A 20,114-nucleotide genomic window follows, 5' to 3' on the forward strand; every position below is an offset into this window, starting at 1 on the left:
CTCTTCCACAAGAGATGTTGAGAAGAGAAGGGATGTTCTGATGTGACTATGGTATTGCCAAAACACTTGAAATATTTTTTTTTTATTTTGCTTTGGAACTAAGCAGTAGAAATTGCTGCAAAATGGAACTGTCATCCTCAAGCCATTCGTAAAGATATGTAACTCAAGTTGAAAGATGACTTGGAAAAAGCTAGGCTCTGTGATCCAGGAGGAAGGCTTTGAGTCAAAGGTTCTGATGCCCTTGCAAGGATGAAGCAAGGAGTGTATTTCCAGGAGCCAGCACCTTTCTTTGTAAGATGTCCTCACAGCAGCCTGACATCAGCATCTGCTGTGTAAATGGCCCCAACCATGGGGCAACTCATCTGTCTTACACCTGCTGCCTTTTCACTCAGCTCTCCACTGCCTCAGTGCCCTGCCTGAGGAAGGGACACTCCTCAGGGTTTTGAAACAGGGTTGTGCCCAGGTGTCCCATCACACTCAGGTTTTCAACCACAAGGGGTCCTGGCTGAGCACAGGCAGGGAACAGGACATTCTGGATTCTCCCTGGCTGTAACTGTTTGCCAGTGGCATTTTTGAGGATGAAGATGAGTAGGTAGATTCAGGCATCTTTGTATATGTGCAGGAGGAAATGAACAGCCTGATTTCCACAGAGGTGGGTGTTCACAAGTTCAAACAAAAGACAGAGAGCAGCCAAGAGAAGCTGAAAGACTGCTGAGAGCTTTAGCACAAACAGACTGAATGCAGTGAAAAGAGTTGTTTCAAAGATACATCACATCAAGATCGTAGGCACTGGGAACACAGGAATAGAAAGCTATCCAGAATTTACAACACATCATATTTACAAGTAAGGCACAAGGAATGGAAGAAACAATCAAGTAACACTTGTGTAAATGGAGAAGCTGACGGCATTGTAATCAAAAACAAAAATGTATACAAAGAGGAGTGACATTTCTTGAAAGTTATCTCAAACGGCAGTGCAGAAGAAAATAATCTTTAACACATAAATAAAGCACTCATTGTGAGAACCAGCTACATTTTCACCTGCTATGTTTGACTCATTCTCAGAGTTCTGTCTTGCTCTTGGATATGCAGGCGTGCGCCATTAATGGCACTTGCACAGTTGAACTCCCACGCATCATCCTCAGAATGGGAGTTGTGGTTAACCTCTGCTATGTCACATGCAAAAAAGTACTCTTCACTGTATTCCTGTTTCTCACTTCTATATTCTTACTTCCCTGTAGGAGTAAAACATGTGGCTTATTGGCAGTGTGTATGACCACCTTGAATTAATCTCCTAAATCCAGGCTTAAAGGTGGATAGTCATACCAATCAGCCAAGTTTTCTGTGTGTGAATCTTTCTTCCTCTGTGATCGTATTTTCCTGTTTCTGAACCTTTAAAAGGGGCGTCAATATAAGAATGAAAAAATTAGATGGAATTTATGTTTAAAATTAGCTTTCAGTGCAATCCATGCATTTCTTTACGGAAGACACAAAGAAGTATGTGCATATGTGTACATATACAACTTCTACATACATCTGCCACATTTATTAAACCTGTCTTGTGGGTAATATAAAGACTACTGGCTTAGCAATATGCTAATGCTTGCTCAAGCTTTTCAATGCAGTGCTGAAACCATCCTTGACACAGCACTGAAGCAGAAGCTGCAGCATCCCCAACTGCTGGATAAATGGTGTAAGAGAGATGAAATTTATCAGGGCTGCCAAGAAGTGCTCATCAAGACACATTTTTTGACTAACATAAGTGTGCACTATTCTCACAAGTACAAAAAAAACAAAAAAACAAACACCAAAAACCAAAAAACAACCCCCCGAAAAAAAGGGGAGGATGAAATTAGAGCAAGCATTTATCAAGACAGCCTGTCCCTCTGATTTCATACATTTTTTGCAAACATCACTTCTTGTTTTTTTCAGTTACCAATTGTTTTGGGGTAAATTGAAGGAGAAAACCTTCACTTCTAATACACTATCATTCTTCAGAAAAGTAAAAGCTTTACAGTGGATGAATGTATTTACTTGAAAGACACCACATTTCCAAAAGCACAACGTGTGCTAGGCATTTAGTAGTACTCAAGCTGACACTTAAGCCTTTGAAAATTTCTTTCAAGAACCTCTGATCTGATCTGAAAGCACTGATTGTGAGCTCTAATCATACTGTTCGTCTTATAAGTAGCCAACCTGGAAAATAGAAAACTGGATAAAACACTCCAAAACATGAAGGATTAGGAAGTTCTCAGAGACTCCAAAGACATTTCAGAAAAAGAGGAACATGAGTTTTTTTATTAATTTGCTCACGAAAGATGAAGTATCATTCAGTATAGGAAAGGCTAATACAACTGAGCACCATAGAACTGCCAAAGAAAACATGGAAAAAAGAAATATAACCTATTCCAGAAAAAAATTGCAGCCTAAGGACTGGAGTGTCCCAGGTCCTCTGATGATGACTTTGAAGTAAACTATTCTACCTTCCTTTTACTTGACTTCCCTTCAGATAAAGTGTATAAATAATGATGTTCAAAAGGTTTTGAGAACCATCAGTATGCCTAAATGCTGGCTGACATGCAAAAATGTTGTTACTGCAAATAACAGGAGGACTGCTGCACTGTCACAGAACATATTCAAGGGAAATTTAAAAAGTCAAAATGACAGAAATAACATATGTTGCATTCAGACCCAACTACCTGCAGGGGACTGACTGCTTAATGTGAAAATGAAAGCACAGCCAACCTGGGGAAGGAAGGAAGTGGTGGACTGCCTTTGTCAGAATATCAAGGATGGAAAGGTTTCTGGCTGCTCATTATGGTCAGGGAATCAGATGAAGATGACAATTCTGTGTGATTGCTGCTGGTGGGAAGGAGAGGGATTGGGAAGGAAATCAAAGTGCCTGCTTCATTGTTTGTGTTTACACATGGACCAAACACAGCTGACTTAAATATATCTAGCAAAGAGCAGGAAGGACAAGACAAATAGAAAAAAAAAGACTAAGGGAAAACTAGGAGAAGAAGAAACCTGAAAAGAAATGCTGGTCATCCTGACTAAACTCTCCAGTCTGGCAACTTTCTGGACAATTTCTCTGTCTTTCCCAAAAAAATATGAGAGAGTCCTCATTGGACAATGATGTTGGCTTTTACTCTGGAATAAAATCCAAACCTAGTGCAATCTCTAAGCATAAATGCATTATGGCCCATAGATGTATTTGCCACTATTGTGACATTTACTGAATTCTCTCTGTGGTTCACCCAGATGATGTGGTGAACTAGGGAGGTTAAGCAATGTTACAATTAACATCTTATTGAAAAACAAAGTACTGTTATGAAAACAGTATCTGCTGCAGATGCAGCTTCACGTGGATGGAACATGCCATTAAGAGTTCAGTAATGCTTCCAACATTTTACCTTTTGTGCTTCAGAGAAAAAGGAATTTTAGATTGAAGCAAGGAATCACTGTATACTAGAAACCCGTAAGACACAATTTCTCTTTTAGTCATCACTTCTAATCAGACAGATGGATAAATTGCTATAGAAAAAAACCACAAAAAAAACCTCACCTAAAACAATGACTGCATCATTTTTATTTATTTCTTGCATTCGCTGTTCACATAGCAAGAAATTTAATTCCAGTTAGATCATTCTCTTGTGATACTTTTTTCTTTCATTTAATATATTTTTAAATGCTTAGAAGCATTGTGACAGAAAAGCATGTATTTTTTGCCCTGGTTTATACCCATCATGCTTACCATTACAACAAGACAAAAGCATTAAAGTAAAATTAATCATGTCAAAAGATTTTAGCAAAAACAAGGGAGACCATGCATAAAGCATCGCTTTGTCTAGTGTGAAGTCACGCTCTGATTAAAAACATATAATGAAAGTGAAAGTAATACATCATTGCCTTAGCAGTAGGGTTTTTGGGAAAGCTATGCAATTCTGAACACAAAAAATCTTCATAGGCTCTGGATTTTGCAGTTATTATAGAATAGTTCTAACAAACAAAACATTGTTTCACATCCTTAAAGTTTAATTAATCTTAAATGTTGTAGTTAAAACAAACAACCAAAGGAACTGTAGAATTAGACATGGACTCCTGGCAGGACCATAACTGGTAATTAAAACCCAAGCAGCAATTGCTGGTTCTGAGCAGTGAGGCATGAGGTGGTGACACAGAGCTCCCCCCCACTACCCCACATCCAGTAGGTAGTTATGAAGATTACAAAATATCATGGAATAATGAAAATCCATTAACAGAGCAGAACTTTTGCTGTTACTGAGTACTGTCACACACCCATCAGTGTTCCATTTCTGTCACTGGGTAATGATAGCCTGTTGCTGCTACATGACCTATCTAGTACCCAGTTAAAAAATTAACTGGTGTTTGTGCAGCAAACGTAGGCAAGCCTAAAAAGAAAACATGCAGTGAAGATGTTTGCTGTACTTTGCCATAAAGTCTATAAAAGCCTCAACTTTGCTCAGGCACAACTGTGCAGTAAGTGTTTCAAATTAAACACCAATGTGCACACTATGATCTGCATAATATTATTTATAATCTCAGATTAGGATTGTGCCCGTATCAAGCAAAATTAGGTGGTAAAAAATGTTTGTAGAATGCCTCTTACTTAAACCTTTTTTTCCTCTTTATTCTGCCTCTATGTTGTCAACACAGAAACAATAACTCTCTGAGAAATACCAGACAGGAAAAATACACAGTAATACTAGACTGTGAAAAATCTACCAATCCCCTGAGCCATAGCATTCTTGCCTATAGATGATGACATTAAAAAATTGGAAATGGGTGCATGCTTCCCCTCCTCTCCCGGGTCTATGAACAAGGCAAGTTGTTTTCCTGATACCTTTCGAATTACTCCCATTAGTACTGATGCATTTGGTGCTTTGGCTATCCAGGCAGAGAGAGGTGGGCAGGATCCCCTGCCAATAGATCTAGTCTTGTCTAGGGAACAAAATGAGACTGCTCCTCTGCTGAGCTGTCATACTCGACAGCTCGTGCTGTTCCACCTGCACCCGTCCTCCAACTGCAGTGCCATGGAGTCAGTAGTTCCTGATGGTTGATCTTCTCCTGTTCCTTATGCATCACACAAGGCAGGACACAGAGCCCAAAGCAACAGAGTGCTGAGGAGTGAGCCGCTCTCCGTGCTGAGAAGGAAAAAGGAAACAGGCAAGCAGCTCCCTCTCAAAGGGGTCTGCAAGCCCTGAGAGTAACTGCTGGGGCTCCTCTCAGTGGAGAGTGACAAGAGGAGATTCAGGCTCCTCTCATCCACCTCCTCCTCAGTGGCCTTGCCACTGCACCCAGGATCGAGTTTTTGCTCCTTTCCTGCCATCCCTATCTCCAAACGCCACTGGCACAGAGAGCAGAAAACAAGGAATGTAAATGGGTTTGCAGGAAGGGAGGGGGAATCTCTCTGTACACTTACATTGGATCAGTAAGCCTCTAAGTGCAAAATGTGGCATTTTGTTGGTCTGTGGGGGAGCCTATTGGCAGCCAAAATGTTAAAGAAAAACTCTGTAACAGGAGGAAATCAAATACACCTAAGGCGATAATAAAATAGAACATCTTGAAATACCAGACTACAGGAACTGAAATTCTCCCCATCACAGAACCTCATGAACAGGACATAGCTTTTGCTCTGTCCCTATTCACTAAGGGGCAAACCCCTCATTTGCACTGACAAGTTGAGAATGAACTGCAATGTCAGGACTGAAAGCACTATCTAAATAAGAAAAAAAAAAAAAAAAAAAAAAACCACCAAAACGAACAGAACAAAATCTTCTGCCTTTGCTGCTGATTGTCTATCTCTGATAAGGCAACAGTGGATTAAGACAGAGTTAAAAGAGTAAAGAAAGAAAACTCCTTCCTCGACTGCAAAAAAAAGTACATGATAAATATAGAACTATGCCCTCTAAATTCACACTCCCCCTAAATGTCATAGTATGTTGATTCTACACCACAGCTGCACTGAACTACCACTATGTTTTAAGCTTGTACAGTTTGCTGTCTTCCCTAAGACTCTTCAGTCAAAGTTCTTCAAGTCCCTGCACTCCTATGCTGTAGTTCTTCAATGTTTGACAGAAAGGACAGAAGATCTACTTGGACTTATGTCCCATTCTCTCTTAAGTTAGGAAAAAAAAGAGGAAACTCTTATTTCAACTGAGTTTTTTAAAATAGTTATTGCAACCATTTTGTGAGTAGTAAAATATTTTCTAAGAAATAATGCTTGTTAACATTTTGTCTTTTTCAGTGTGAAAAGACGGGCATCCTCCTTTGTGTTCTTCAAACTTTAGCCCAGGCCAAGAGGGCATCCTTTTCTGGCAGGACTTGCAAGAACAGGATTACTCATGTCAAGAGGGGGCTGTGTATTTGACAGCTGTTGTCTCAGCCAGCAGTGAGACAGATCCTGGGACCTTCAGGACTTGCAGTGGTGAGAAGCAAGTGCTTGAACCCGAGCTGGCCTTGCTTGTAACCACAGCACAGAATGTTACATGCACTACCATAACAGAAAGAGAACTTTTCTTCCCTATTTCTGACAGTAACACAGAAAAGACTAAATTCTCTACAAAAAATTATTCTGAAACATCTCTCAACACCACCACAGACAGTTCACCGACAGTTACTCCAACACCAGAGATGGACATCTAACCAGAGCATTAAGGTGTCCTGCCTCTGGGTAGTTTCCCACAGTCTTGGAGACTGCAACACAACATAAATAACCAAGAGCTGAATAAATTCCATTCTTACAAAATCTGACAGTCTACAGCTAGCTGAGTTTCAGAAAAAAACTTTTTACTTTAATTCAGTTAAGAGTTCAGATCTTGAAACAAGAGGTCCATTCCTCCTGCCTCTCCTGTTGAGCCACTGGATTAAACAGAGCAAATGAAAAAAAAAAACAAACACCTGGACAGTTCTGCCTTAGGCAGAATCATTGATTTTTTCAATGACTTACCATCTTCAGAATTTTCTTAGAAGTAGTGTACAGAGGTGGGTATTGTAACTCATTATTCTGAAAAATGTGAAGCATAATATATTCCCTAGCACAGATGCTGTAAACTTTTATAATGTACACTTCACATAACCTTTTGTAATTGTCATTCTTATACAACACCTTCAACTATTAGTCCAGGGCATCTATACCTAAACAGTCTTTATGTGGCACCACTTTGTGAAAGGCTCCTAAATTTTCCATGGGAAAAGATCACTCTGCAAGAGCATTGTTTCAAGTCCTGCATCATAGCAATTTTAAATTTTTTTTTCATTCTAACATGTAAATGTAATAATAATGTGGATGTATGCCATTATAGGGCTTTGGATAAGGGACAAGAACAGAATTCTGTAAAATGTATTTTAGTGGGGGGGAAAAAAAAAAGCAGGTCTAATAGGAAATCCAGGTTTTACCAGTTGTCCAGTTTTAGAAGTATGGCTTTGATTTATGGATCAAAATTGCTCATTTATTATTTTATCTATACTGCTTTGGGCAATTTTGACAGTTAAAATTTAGTTTTATTGACCAATGCAGCCAGTTTAGCCACAAGGGGACTAATGCACACACAGCCTGCTGCACTCAAGAAGCTATGATTTGATTCCATGACCAAGTCAGACTGGGAATCACAACCAACATAACAATAAGTTCCAAATCTCGATGCTCGAGGCAAAATACTTACTCTAAAACCAATCCACTATTAAAAGAAGGTGGGAAAGAATTTTGTGATAGCAGCCTCCATGCACTGTTTATTGTAGCTGATATATTCCAGCAATGCTTCTGTCAGCAATGGACGCAGGGTAGTACAGAGGAAACCTTTCTTTAATGATTGTGGACAACAGATAAAGCTGGAAGAAGGAAATGAAAATGCAAAAGAGAATCAAAGGTGTGCTCTAGTACTATGGCTTACCAGGGATCTGACTCTTGAGAAAAATGTCTTGAAAAAATTGCCTTTTTTTTTTCCCTAAACCAGATTTTATTCATATATACATAAATATGCATGGGTTCATGTTGCAGCTTGAAAGACTTACAAGTTTACTTAAAAAAAAAACTTACTGGAATGATTTTAAGGCAATGTTAATTTAGGCCTATCCTATTATAAAATTAGCATCTTCTGCAATCTCAATTTATTGCTCCATTGTGAAGCCCCTTGTGATACATAAACAAATCTCTGAAGAGAAACAAATCAATAAAGTGTCTAATTTGATTAACCATGTTTTTAAATTCATCAAGACAACTGTACAAAAATAAACCACTTACTTGTCAGTATTTTCCACGTCTTCTTTTCATCATCATAATACTGAACCAAATTGCTGGGTAGCCGGTCAGGTCCGGGAGGCAATCCTCCAACCAATAACAGCATTTTCTTATTGGAACGAATTCTTCACCCAAAACAAGAGGAAAGATGAACAACCACATTACTGAGGAGTATTTTTAGTGGCAACAAAATCATAACCATCAAAAGAATGTTCACTGCTTGCAGTTTTCTATTTCATCTTTTTGTGTTTCTTTTCCCAATCATGTCTCAACAATTTCTTGAACCAAGCAGAAAAATGATCAGAAAAGCTGCGTATCTCTCTACTCATGGAATAATAAGCTTCCTTTATGCAATTTGTTAGAGGTTCATTCTAGAACGACCTTTTTCTTATATTATCCCTTTAAATCATCACTCTTTACAGCTGAATACACATGAAATGCTCTGGAGTTGTACTAAGGTTAAGCATTAAAGTTGCATGTCAAAAATCGTATTAGTCAAAATCATTATTATAAGCCATTCTACACTCAAAGAACCTTGAAAAAATTAAGGTTATGCAGAGAGTTTGTGAGCCAACTCTTTAATCACACACTGAACTTCAGATATATAGTTTCGTACAATTAGCAGCACTGGGCTAATGGTTATGGGTTAAATGCTACTTACAAGCACTTTTGTTTGTTTAATTTAGTCCAGACTCTTGCTTTCATTCTCCCCCTCGGCTCTCCCCCTCGTCTTTGCTCTCCCCCTGTGCACCACTGGCTATAGCAACACCAATTGGTAAAAATGAGACTGTGATGTTGTTGTGAGCCTCCCCAGAGTGGAGCCCTGCCAATGCTTGCCACTGATCCAGCGGCATGAACCTGCTCAACTGTGCAAAGTCACTCTAATTCCCTCCCTCTGTTTTTCTACCTTCTCCCCCAGGGGGCAACCACTGAAAGGAGTGACTACCCACCCATCAAGAGCTGGCAATTCGCTGCTATTAACCGTGACCGTGATTCCCAATCTGCCTGGCAGTTCTTAAGAACAGGACTGCAATGTCTCATCTGCAGTAAAAGTGGTTATCTGCACCCTGGCCTCCAATGCCCCACCTGATGAACGTACGATTTCTCTGCAGCATTAAGGGATTTAGCACAATTGTAAGTGAAAACTGGAGGGGAGGCCCAGACCCCCAGATGAGCCCTGATGCCTTAATAGTCACTTTGCATATAATTGAACTTTCACCAGTTATACTTAGCTCGGGTGAGATAACACTGAAATAAAGGTCTAGGCTCAAAATGTTCCTGTTAGGTAGGAAGGTGATGTAGCCTGGAAAACATCCATCCATATGAATGACTGTGCAGCGAGACTACGCATTTTACAGAAAGCACCATTGTCAAACACCATTTTTCCAGGCATGACAACACCTGTGTAGCACTCTGTGCGTCAGTCTGCAGCAAACTCCCCCGCCAAGAAAAGCACAAAACACCACGAACCAAAGTCTGCCACCAGAGATGCTCATGGCAGGGTCAAAGCAGCACCCAGGAGCTCCAGCCTCAGCAGTGCACTCCAGCAGTGGGAGCTTTACAACTGAGGCACACTCATGCCTTCACTCCAGTTGCTACCTAGAATGTGGTGACCCAACGATTTACATCTCTAGCAGGACTGCATCTTGTCTTGAGAAGAATGGGAAAAATGAACTAGATCGTGCCGTAGATGTGCACCAATGACAAGGAACACCCTTCAGGAAGGGAACACACAGCTGAGCGCTTGATTCACACAGTGCTCCAGAATAAAATTTGTCAAATGGCTGTCCCAAGGACAACTATAGACTACAGATACATCTATGACAAGGATGGCCAGGGAACTGTCTGGCATATGGCCTTACCCGTTTTTTAAACAGATTTAGGGCTCAGAGAAGGTCATGAATTGACAGTGGATGAAACAAAACCCTCAGTGCAGGAGCAGGAGTTAAACCATGGGGGCGGTGACACTGTCCCATGCTGTCCTCCCCCTTGATTCTCTCCTGACTTGGGGAGTGGCCCTGCAGTCCTTCAGTCTTTCTGACAAGCCAGACTTTGATGCCTGCACTGCACCTGCTATGTGCTGTCAAATGAGGACTGTTACCTGCCCAGCAGACTGTGGCTGTGTAGGATATGAGGAACCGTCTCATGATCACTGTCAGCACAGATTCCATAGTGAGACCAAGCTCTGGGGAAAGCATACTAAAGCACTGCAAGTGTCTTTTAGCATTAAAACCAGCAAAGGTTTAATGAGAAAACATGTGATAGAAACTATGCAACATAGGAGTATGATAAACTGGTTTTGGTATGAGTTAGGGATGACTGCACATGTAACAAGTGGCAGAGCAAACCAGAGCCATAAGTCAGTTATGCATGGCCATCCCTAACGATAGAGAATAAATTGTTTATTCCAACCCTCCTGGTGTTGTATGTTATATCACAATCAACTCCCTGTGCATTGTAAAATTCAGAATGCCCTTGCAAGGTTTACTTGATAAAGGAGTTTATTTTGATTTTCATCTTTCATCTGTAAAACTCCCTTCTAACTCCAAAGCACTGTGAAAATCCAATGAATGGCCAAGGCTCAATAGTTAAGGTGAAGAATGAAATGTCAGATATAACTCTGAGTTTCCAGACTTTGGCAGTTGCAACTATCCTTAACATTACTTTTTCAGCTAAACAGCCTGAGAAGCTACTGTTTCTTGAGAAGGAGCAGTGCTGCTATATTGGTATGCTTAAAAAAATATTAATTTTTAATATGTTTAAAATGAGATGAAACAATAATAGAGACTTCTAGTAGAAGTTTAGTAAGAACTTAATAGTCAGCAAAGTCTCTACAAGAAGCACAGGGAAATTTCACATGGAAAAGAAGAGATGGGTACTTATACTCAAAATATCTATTTTCTATGCCTTGAGAGCTCTTCCAATGAACCAAGTAAAGATAATACAGTGGCTAAAGACACGCAGGTTTTAAACTAATTATGTTTCCTTGGAGCCAAATCTGGTTTTTAAGTTTTAATGTGAAATGTTACAATTTAGGTTTTGAAAAAAAGATTTTCTTTATTATGTCATATTTATGTTTCATATTGCACTAAGCAGAACTGTTAGAATCATACAATGCATTCTAAAACATTAAAAACATGTAAATGACCACTGCTTATATGCAGAAGGTTTCCAAATATTAATAAAAATGTAATTCAGTGAAACATTATGAGGAAGACAGGATTCAAAAATATATTTAATACATTGAGGAAGATAAGGCCTCCTCCTTTCTTTTATCATTATATGTTTCGTATTTGCCTAACTCAAGATTACATCGTGAAATGTTCTTCATTTTATCTGACACACACTTTTCTTTTTCTATTTTTTTTTTCACAGTCCTTATTTTACAGTCTAATATACTATTCAGTTACATGCTGTGGTTCTCAGTGTCCCCAGCAAGGACTTTATGATCACCTTGTGTTCCATTAACAGTAGTGGGTCTTGGTCAGGGAAGGCTAAACTGTGGACAGGCAAGCTGATGTCATGACAAAAAAGTCGAGATAAATTCACCCACATGTTATCTTGAAAGCATTACTTAGACTCCAAAACTCTAGTTCTCACTGATGAACATGCATGTATTGTTATTATTCTGCACACACTTTGCAGTTTCTGTTTGGCTAAGATTTTAAAACACTTAATTCACCTTAATTAAGTTCCTGGGTACCTCATGTGGTGTGAAATTTATTTTGTCTACTTACAAGACTGGAAACCAAAGTATATTTCAAAGTCAACATTTGCAAACTTGTGTAGTTTTCCTCAGGCAGACAAACCCAGGAATCTGAGTACTCACAGTAGCGGCTTCATTTTCAGAGATACCCATCAACATAACTAAATCCTACTCACTTCAAAGGTAGCAGCAGATGCCCATCAACTCTAAAACTCTGATCACCACTCCAGGGTCCAAACTGACCATGAATATTCATGACAAGAGCCTGAGCCCAAGAGAGTTTATAGACTCACAAGAAATCAGTAGAAAAGGCTGTAAGAGATCTCAGCATTCCTGACAACCACTCCTACTCTTTTGCAACCTTGCTAGCCTTATGTTAATAGAAAATGCATGAATGGGAAATACTCTTCTTGTACATTGTTTTTCTTTATTAACATATCCATCAATCTTGCACTAGTGGGTTTTCCTTATCTGGGCAATTAGTAGAAGTTCATTCTACAAAAGCTGGCAAGAAAACAAGCCTCAACAACAGGTTTGCTCCAGACTCTTCCAGTTTTTAAACAATGCACTAAGGCTCTGCTCTCTGCATTAGGGAATGCAAAGACAAGGAAAGAATAAAACCATGAAGTGGCAATCCCGTGGTTCTTAATGCATCCAGTGTAGTGTTACATATCAGAAAGAGAAATGCATCTTAAGACATACAAGTGATCACCATCATCAATGAAAAAAAAAAGAAAAAGAGTATTCAACTATACTTCTCTATTAACTCAGGACTATAGTAAACCTAGAAGTCTGGATCATTAATTGTCTTTTCATACAGGCTATCACCATGGCTATTAGTATGGAGAGAGCTGGGTAGCTCCTCAGAGGAGGGACTTGACAGATATGATGGCATCCTTGCTCCTGCTTCAGTGCAGACCTTAAACACATCAGAGCCAAACTGAACTCCAGGTGTTTGCCCACTGAACTCAGGCCCAAGCAAAACCAGCCGTAAGACCAGCACAGACCCAGCAAGGGCAGGTGAATGTGTGGTGAGTTTAGTTACATCCTCTATCTCATTACATCAAAGGATTTGAGAGGCTGGAGTCTGACAGTGATACTGTCAAAATAAGTAACAAGTATCTCAGAAAAGGGTGCTATATTAACCTGGAGCAGAAACAAATTATTTCAGAGACGTTTAGATACCAACCAAGAGGTAATAGAAAAAGAGATACATACTATCCCAATCAACAATTCCGTTGCAGACCTTTTGTCTGTCAGCAGCAAAAACTTAATTTCATCTTCAGAAACCAGGATCGTCTTTAACAACCCTTTTCTCCACAAAAGGTATCTGGAGGGGTGCTGTGTTCAACAAAAATGTAGTTGACAATCTAGCTGCAGTCTACAAAACTGAACAAATGTTGAAAGCATCCATTTGCTCATAACAGAAAAAAATGTTTTGCCACGGAGAACATGGGATGTGATCTTCAACAATTACCTTCCCAGCTCCTGGATGGGCATTTCAGTGCAACAAAAGTGTCGTATGAAAATTGCTTATTTCAATGGATTTTGGCTTCCATAGTTGACTGCAAAGATAGCCATGATTAGTAACACATGTTTAATAGAGAGGAAATCTAATTATCCGGGAGTTTAACGATAAACTCAATGAAAGCCATAAGGTACAATGTGAAATTTATTTTGGACAAAGGAATTTTATGAGGTTTTGTTATCACATAAAATGAATTAACAAACATCATAACCTATAGGTGAATAGGCATCCAGAATCTCTTCCTAACCCTACAGCACTGCTAAGGGCAGGACCTAAGTTCTCACAATTAACAGACCGAGTCCTGCATAATGTATTTTTCCTTATGGATAAAGTACAAACATTAAGAATATCCTGTTTTTGTCAAACCATAAGCACAATAAAGTCTCTTGAAAATTATGACCAATAAATTGCTTAGTTCTTCAGTTTAAAGAATGTTCAAAAATTTGCTGAATGTATGGAAGTTACATTATGAATGAATTTTTTGCCTCTTCTAATTTGCACTTATTGACCCAGGCACACTAGAAAGAATGTGAAAACACTTTCTAGAAATACTAAAAACCTGGAAACCAGTTTTATCATGAAGATTTTGGTTTTCATCTTTTCATTCTCCATGTAGGCATGCTTGGCAGAAGGCCCCAAGTACTAGTTTTCATTGCAGCAGAGAGAGCTCACAGTAATGTTCACTGAAGTTGATATTCATTTTATACATGTTGTTGACCACTGACAGGATGAAGTTTAGGAAGACAAATACTAAGATGAGAATGATTTGCTGCAGACATTGACTAATGGTTTTTCTCCTCTGAATCTACTAAAATTCTTTTTAAATTTTGCCAGTACTGTTTAAGAAAAAGCATAGAAAAGAATTAGTTAATGTTTGCTTTAGCAGTAATCATTCGTTTTCCTTCTAAAAGCAGAAGTCTAAGGGTAAGTGAATATTTTATCTGACAGGCCACACTTAACTGTTACAAACTTACAAGTTTAAAGTTCCATTATTTCTAAAGTTGTCAGGCAATTTCCCATACCCTGTATTAAAATAACTTAGAATCTGTTTGAAGCTCTGAAAACCCCATTTTTCTTTATGAAACCAATCCCACTACTGTTGATCTCTAAGTTAATATTTAAGAGTTAGCTTTCAGCTTTTAGCAAGAAGATTTTCTAAAGTCAAAGTCCTTTCCTTTTTGGGGTAAAAGCCTCTGATCTAATAGGGTAGCAGCTATCCTGTAAGAGGGACATCTATCCAGTGCTCCATTGGGAAGAGCACAGAGGAGTGTCCTTCTCACCTTTGCCTCCTTGCACTGCCAGATCTGAATGCTAAGGATATGCTTGCGAGCCACACACTGAGTCTCTGGAGCATGGTGAGAGAGGTGAATTCAGAGGAATGTTACTAGCAAAGCCAATTGATGGACAAGACACAAAACCTCCTGTGTCATGAATCTGCTTGGTAAAACTACTCCAACAACACACTTTCCTCACTGATGGAAGTTCTGAAAAACCTTCAGGTAATTCCCTTTATCCTGGATACAAAAAGTCAAAGCTCAGTGCTTTTACAAATTGCTTTCCCTTCTTCACCTCATTTTGTTTGGCCTTTTTTTGGATTTGGTTTTTTGGCTGGTTCCATTTTTTGGGGTGTTTTATTGTTTTTATTTTTTCTGACAGAGGTTGTGAAATGGAAATGCTTTATAGAATGCTTCAAAGTCATCAAATCATCTTTTTAATTTTTTCCCCCTAGGAAATTTCACCAACTCTTATTTTTTGATTTCTAGACTGTGAAAAGTCAAGAAAGTCCTTTTTTGTTTGATTCTGTGTCTGATGTCCATGTCAACAGAAGGTCTCTGCATCAGAGGCTGTGTTCTTTCCAGCTGAGGCTCCTTTTCCTTAGGCAGCCAAAGGAAAGAAACACACCTTGCTGCCAGCTCACTCAAGGTACGACTTGTTACCTTTTCCACTGGTTTGTTTGGGGTTTTTTTCCTTTTTGTTTTTTTTTTTTTTTTTTTTTTTTCTGAAAGAAGGCATCAGTTGGGGAATGCAGGAAGAACCAACTGTGGCACCAACTTCTATTTACTTCCAGCTTCACTGCAAACCGTCTGCTTCCATTGAACTTGGCAGCTGACAATATTTGCTCAGTTCATTGTCTGCTTTCCAAGAATACAGCAAGTGTTGACTACTAAGTACTAGGCATGACGGTCTTTAAAGAAAATTTCAGGCAAGCAGCAAATATGAAAAATGATGCCAGGAAGTATCTACCAATAGTTTTCAACTTTCCACAGTCTTCAATTTCTATAGATGGTCCTTTGGTAAACGTGTAATACCAGACAGAATCTGTTTCAACAAAGCCAACATGAGAGATCTTACAGAGCAGGGGAGTCCAATTCAAATCTTTCTTTTAGGATTCCTATTCTCTGAACAATCTTTTCAGGCCATGCAGAGCAAAAGATAATAACAAGCCTTACTCTGATTTAGAAAATATCTTGGATTTTTAAAATACAGGAGTTGCTCAAAAAGATGAAACAGTGTTTTTACAGATTACACAGATTTTTTTTTCATAATGTGAGTTTAACAGAACCAAAGCTTTTTCTTGGCAAACTATTTTCTGTTGATTTTGTGTTCCATGTTAGCTCTCCTCACTTCCTTTTCCCCCAAGGCTCTCTGTACTTTCTCTTCAACTACAAATACAAACAATTACACCACCACAGATCTGTTCCATTTACTGCTCAGCAGTTACAGACTCAGAACCTCCATATTCTTCTGCTATAAAGGAAAAACTATAGTGACCCCAGGCCACAACATGCCCTCTAAGACCCTCTCCTTTCTATCTCTTCTCTCCACACAAAGGGGATGCATGTCAGGCAAAGAGTGAACTGAAAATCTCAGACCAGTAGCCAAGACATGTACGTCTGATGCTCACCATGATCCTACAAGAAGCCATTTGTAAAAGGTACACCCTAAGCATAAATCATTCCAGGAGGATTTTGTCGAAAATGGGACTTCCTTGTCTAGAAGGCTCCGCACCACTCGCAACCTACATACTTCCCAGCAGGACAGAGATGGATTGTGCTGCCAAAGGATGGGCAAGAACAGCACAGGAACTCATGGGGGATAACTCTGCATTTAGTGACCTGCATGACTTGAAAGCTGCTATACAGACTGTCACAGGTGATGGAAAGAAGCATTTTTGCTCCAGCATTTGAGAAAGAAGTTCCCATTTTCATAGGCACTTTGTCATCAGTTTGGCTTAATAAGATTACATGTTTTTAAACTTAGTTTAATTTTCCCTCTAGACCAAGCTGTTCTGAAATCCAGTGAAAGATGTCCCCGCAGAAAAAAGAGTCTGGAGATGCAGATGCAGGTAGCTGAAGCTGCTTCAAGTGCTAAAAAGGCAGGGTAACAAAGCTGAAGAGAAGCACAGTTCAGCAAACTGCAGCCTTAGAACTAAGGATCCAAGCTCAAAGCAGTGGGGATTGGTGTGTGAGGTCGGGGGCACTCAGGAGTCAGGCTAACAGGATTCCAGAGAGGGGACAGACAGAGGTGAAGTTCAGTAGACTGGATCTGGGGAAGAGCCCTGTCATCCAAGGACACAAGTCAGGAGGGACTGCCAGTTCATGAAGGACATTATCCCAAGTAGTGCCTCTGACTGGCAGGGCAAGTACTCGCACAATGTGCCTGGCAACCCTTCTTCACCTGCAGCTGTTTAAAAAATGGTTGTCTATAAAGAAGGCCATTAAATGCTCTTCATAAATTATGTTTCTCCTAACAAATACTGTAACTGAGCCAAAAAGATGGCTATCACCTATGCCTCTGCAGCTCTTAAGGATTTTACCAGCCAGGACATATGTGTCTTTAAAAAGGCTCCCAAGGATTTTCTTGACCCACAGAAGTCCTTTTAGGACAGTGGTGCTTCCTCTGTCCATAATGTGAGCTCCAGGCCTCCCATCCTTTTGGAAACTCCACATCTCTCCAGTTACACTTCAGCATGAGCTTATCTCCAAAGGCAAATGAATGCACATGAGGCAAGTAAGGAAAGCAGGTGGGACTAACTAGGATTAAACTGACTACGGGTATGTGGTTCACTACCCCACAGACTAATGTTTCAGTCTCCCTTCTGCAGCTCAGCTGAGAGAGTCCTGGCACATGTACAATTTCCTGATATTAATTCAGGTACATAAAAACTGATCCAAAGCTCCCTAAAATAAACCACAGCCTCACATCCACTTCATCCATACTGTAACACAAAACTTAGTAATTCACATACATTTTAAGATATGTTTTTCTTATCGAGATGTAAATTCAGGATCTGTAGTGTTTCACACTTGCAATTAATAATGAATAAGAATATTAGTTAAAAATCCAAATATTGCTGTTATGGTCACAGAGGGACAAGTAGATGGTTGTAACAGGAACACAGAGTGCATTTCAATGAAAAAACAGACCTTCTTTTTGCAACCACCATACATGTCCTGCCTAGATTCTACAAAAATCTCAGAAGAAAAAGAAGTTAAATTGAACTACAGTCTGTGAGATTTGGAGACAAATAGTGTATGCAAGAAGGAAATTATTTAATTGCCAAGGGATGTAACTTGGTTTCTTCAAATTTTTAATCTCCTCTGTAGAAAGTAAAACAGACCAGGCATATATGGCTTCTGCATAAATGCCACTGTCTCACACTATTCAGCACCTAACATTTTCCTTCTTCATCAACAGTTATCATCTTCCTACTAAATGAAAACTGTTCATATCATCTTCATCACCCGTCACTGTTTAATTTGCTATCACTTTCACTAATACTGCCTAATACCAAACAGTCTGGATGACACCCTCTCTCCACTGAAATGAAATGAAAAAAAACCCAAACAGCAAACCAAACCATCTCTACGACTAGCTTTAAGAGGACCAGAAATTTTCACTTCTAATCTCCCCAAGGTCTGGCAATCAAGGAAACAAAAGTATAAAAACCAGCTGGGTCTGTACATGCTGGGACTTTGCTGAACCCATAAAACAGCACGGGCAGACTCAGCCTTCTTATCTCTTTGTCTCCTTATTTCCCTCTTTTCTCTTGTGCTCTTTAATTCTGTATTCTCTGCCTAGGACTATTCCTATCTTATGTCAGTTGGTTGATCCCCATCCATTTTTTCTCCCCCAAATTGGAAAAAGCTTTTCCAGAAACTGCAATACTCAGCTGATATTGACAACAGATGCTCTTTCTCCCAAGAATTAGTATTCCCCCTTTTGTTTCATTCCCTATCTTCTTTTTATCTGCCAGGGTCTTTTTTGTTTTGTTAGTTTTCTTTCCTGTCTGTATCCTATTCCTACATTTTTCTCTCTTCAAAACTATCCTTCTCTCACTTCTTCCCTCATTTGTAGTTTCTTGCTTCCATTACTTATATCCCATTTCTCCCCTAGGGTATCTCAAGGTAGGGTATTTCTTTTCCTGCATTTTCCCCTCTCTACCAGTTTTACTTCCCTCAGTCCCCTCTGCCTTCACGTGTGCAGCTGTATTTGCTGCTCTGCCAGCAGATCCTGGGAGGGGCAGTCCAGCCCAAACACACTTTGCTGGTGAGAGGAGCTGCAGGTGGTAATGCTCTGTCACCAAACTTTTAAAAACTTGAAAACACATACCACGTATTATCTAAAATAGATTATATTACACAATAAAGCACAGAGACATTTTAATCACATCAGTACTCTGGCGAAGATCTGAGAGTCAAACAAATGTCTGGAATATGAACTTTCCTCTACCTAAATGCCAGAAGATGATACAGCACAGAGCTACGTGTCTCTTTCAGGGACAGACAAACATAATTTAAGCCTAATGTTCAGGGTGACTCACCCCACTCCAAGTTGAAATCAACTATGATTTTTCCTAGTGACATCAAAACTGATTGTTTCTCAGAGGCTTTAACAGCAGCTTGTATGCTGAGGCCCTGCTGAAATGAGGATCACTAAGCAAACAGTATTACTAACTTTGTTTAGAGTTGAGCACCTAATTAAATGTCAAATCAAAGCCAAAACACCCATCCCCTGTGGTGAAGTCCTAAACCTCAGAGTGCACAGCAAGGCTCACAAGTAAGGAACATAATTCCTTAACTTTAAAATTCTGATCATTTAATTGTTGTACCTTGAAAACTAATTTTACAAAAATACATCAGGACATTGAAGCATTACCTTCTCTTAGGAAATCTGATGAAAAACCCTACTCTCTCTGTAGGTAAACAGTGTTTTTCACTGCAGCACAAAAGACAACTCAGGTACTTTGTAGCCCCAGCATCACTTGCACTGCAGGATTTGAATTTGTGGCACAAACATTATAAATACCTTTTCTCACAGAGCACTGACGAGCTCTTGTGAGCCCTATCTCTTTCCTCCACAGGATTAACTTTATAGCTACATTTCAGAGAAGAATCAGCATATTTTGAGCTTCCTGTTATATTCATTTCCATTAAGAAACAGAAGTAGCCCTGATGCCAATGTACTCCAAAGTGTGCAGAGGGATCTGTAACATAGGTGCTTTTTTTGAAGTAGCTTGTTATGAAAAAGAAAGAAAGAAAGAAAAAGTTATTTTTTAAAAATGCAGGAAAGTTATTGGCAAATTCTAACACTGCAATTCTCCTTTCTTGAACATGCAG

At 39.4% G+C, this 20,114-nt stretch overlaps 1 protein-coding gene across 1 annotated transcript in view; it reads right to left on the reverse strand.

The window, feature by feature from the left end:
• Positions 1–20,114, reverse strand: part of KLHL14 (kelch like family member 14) — a 57,475-nt gene that overhangs the window by 34,199 nt on the left and 3,162 nt on the right. Inside the window, exon 2 of the mRNA XM_066330481.1 lies at positions 8,264–8,385. Coding sequence (XP_066186578.1) covers positions 8,264–8,385 — 122 coding nt within the window. The remainder of the gene's footprint in view (positions 1–8,263; positions 8,386–20,114) is intronic.

The sequence above is a fragment of the Sylvia atricapilla genome, chromosome 1, assembly GCF_009819655.1.
Source record: "Sylvia atricapilla isolate bSylAtr1 chromosome 1, bSylAtr1.pri, whole genome shotgun sequence".
Classification (NCBI taxonomy): Eukaryota; Metazoa; Chordata; class Aves; order Passeriformes; family Sylviidae; genus Sylvia; species Sylvia atricapilla.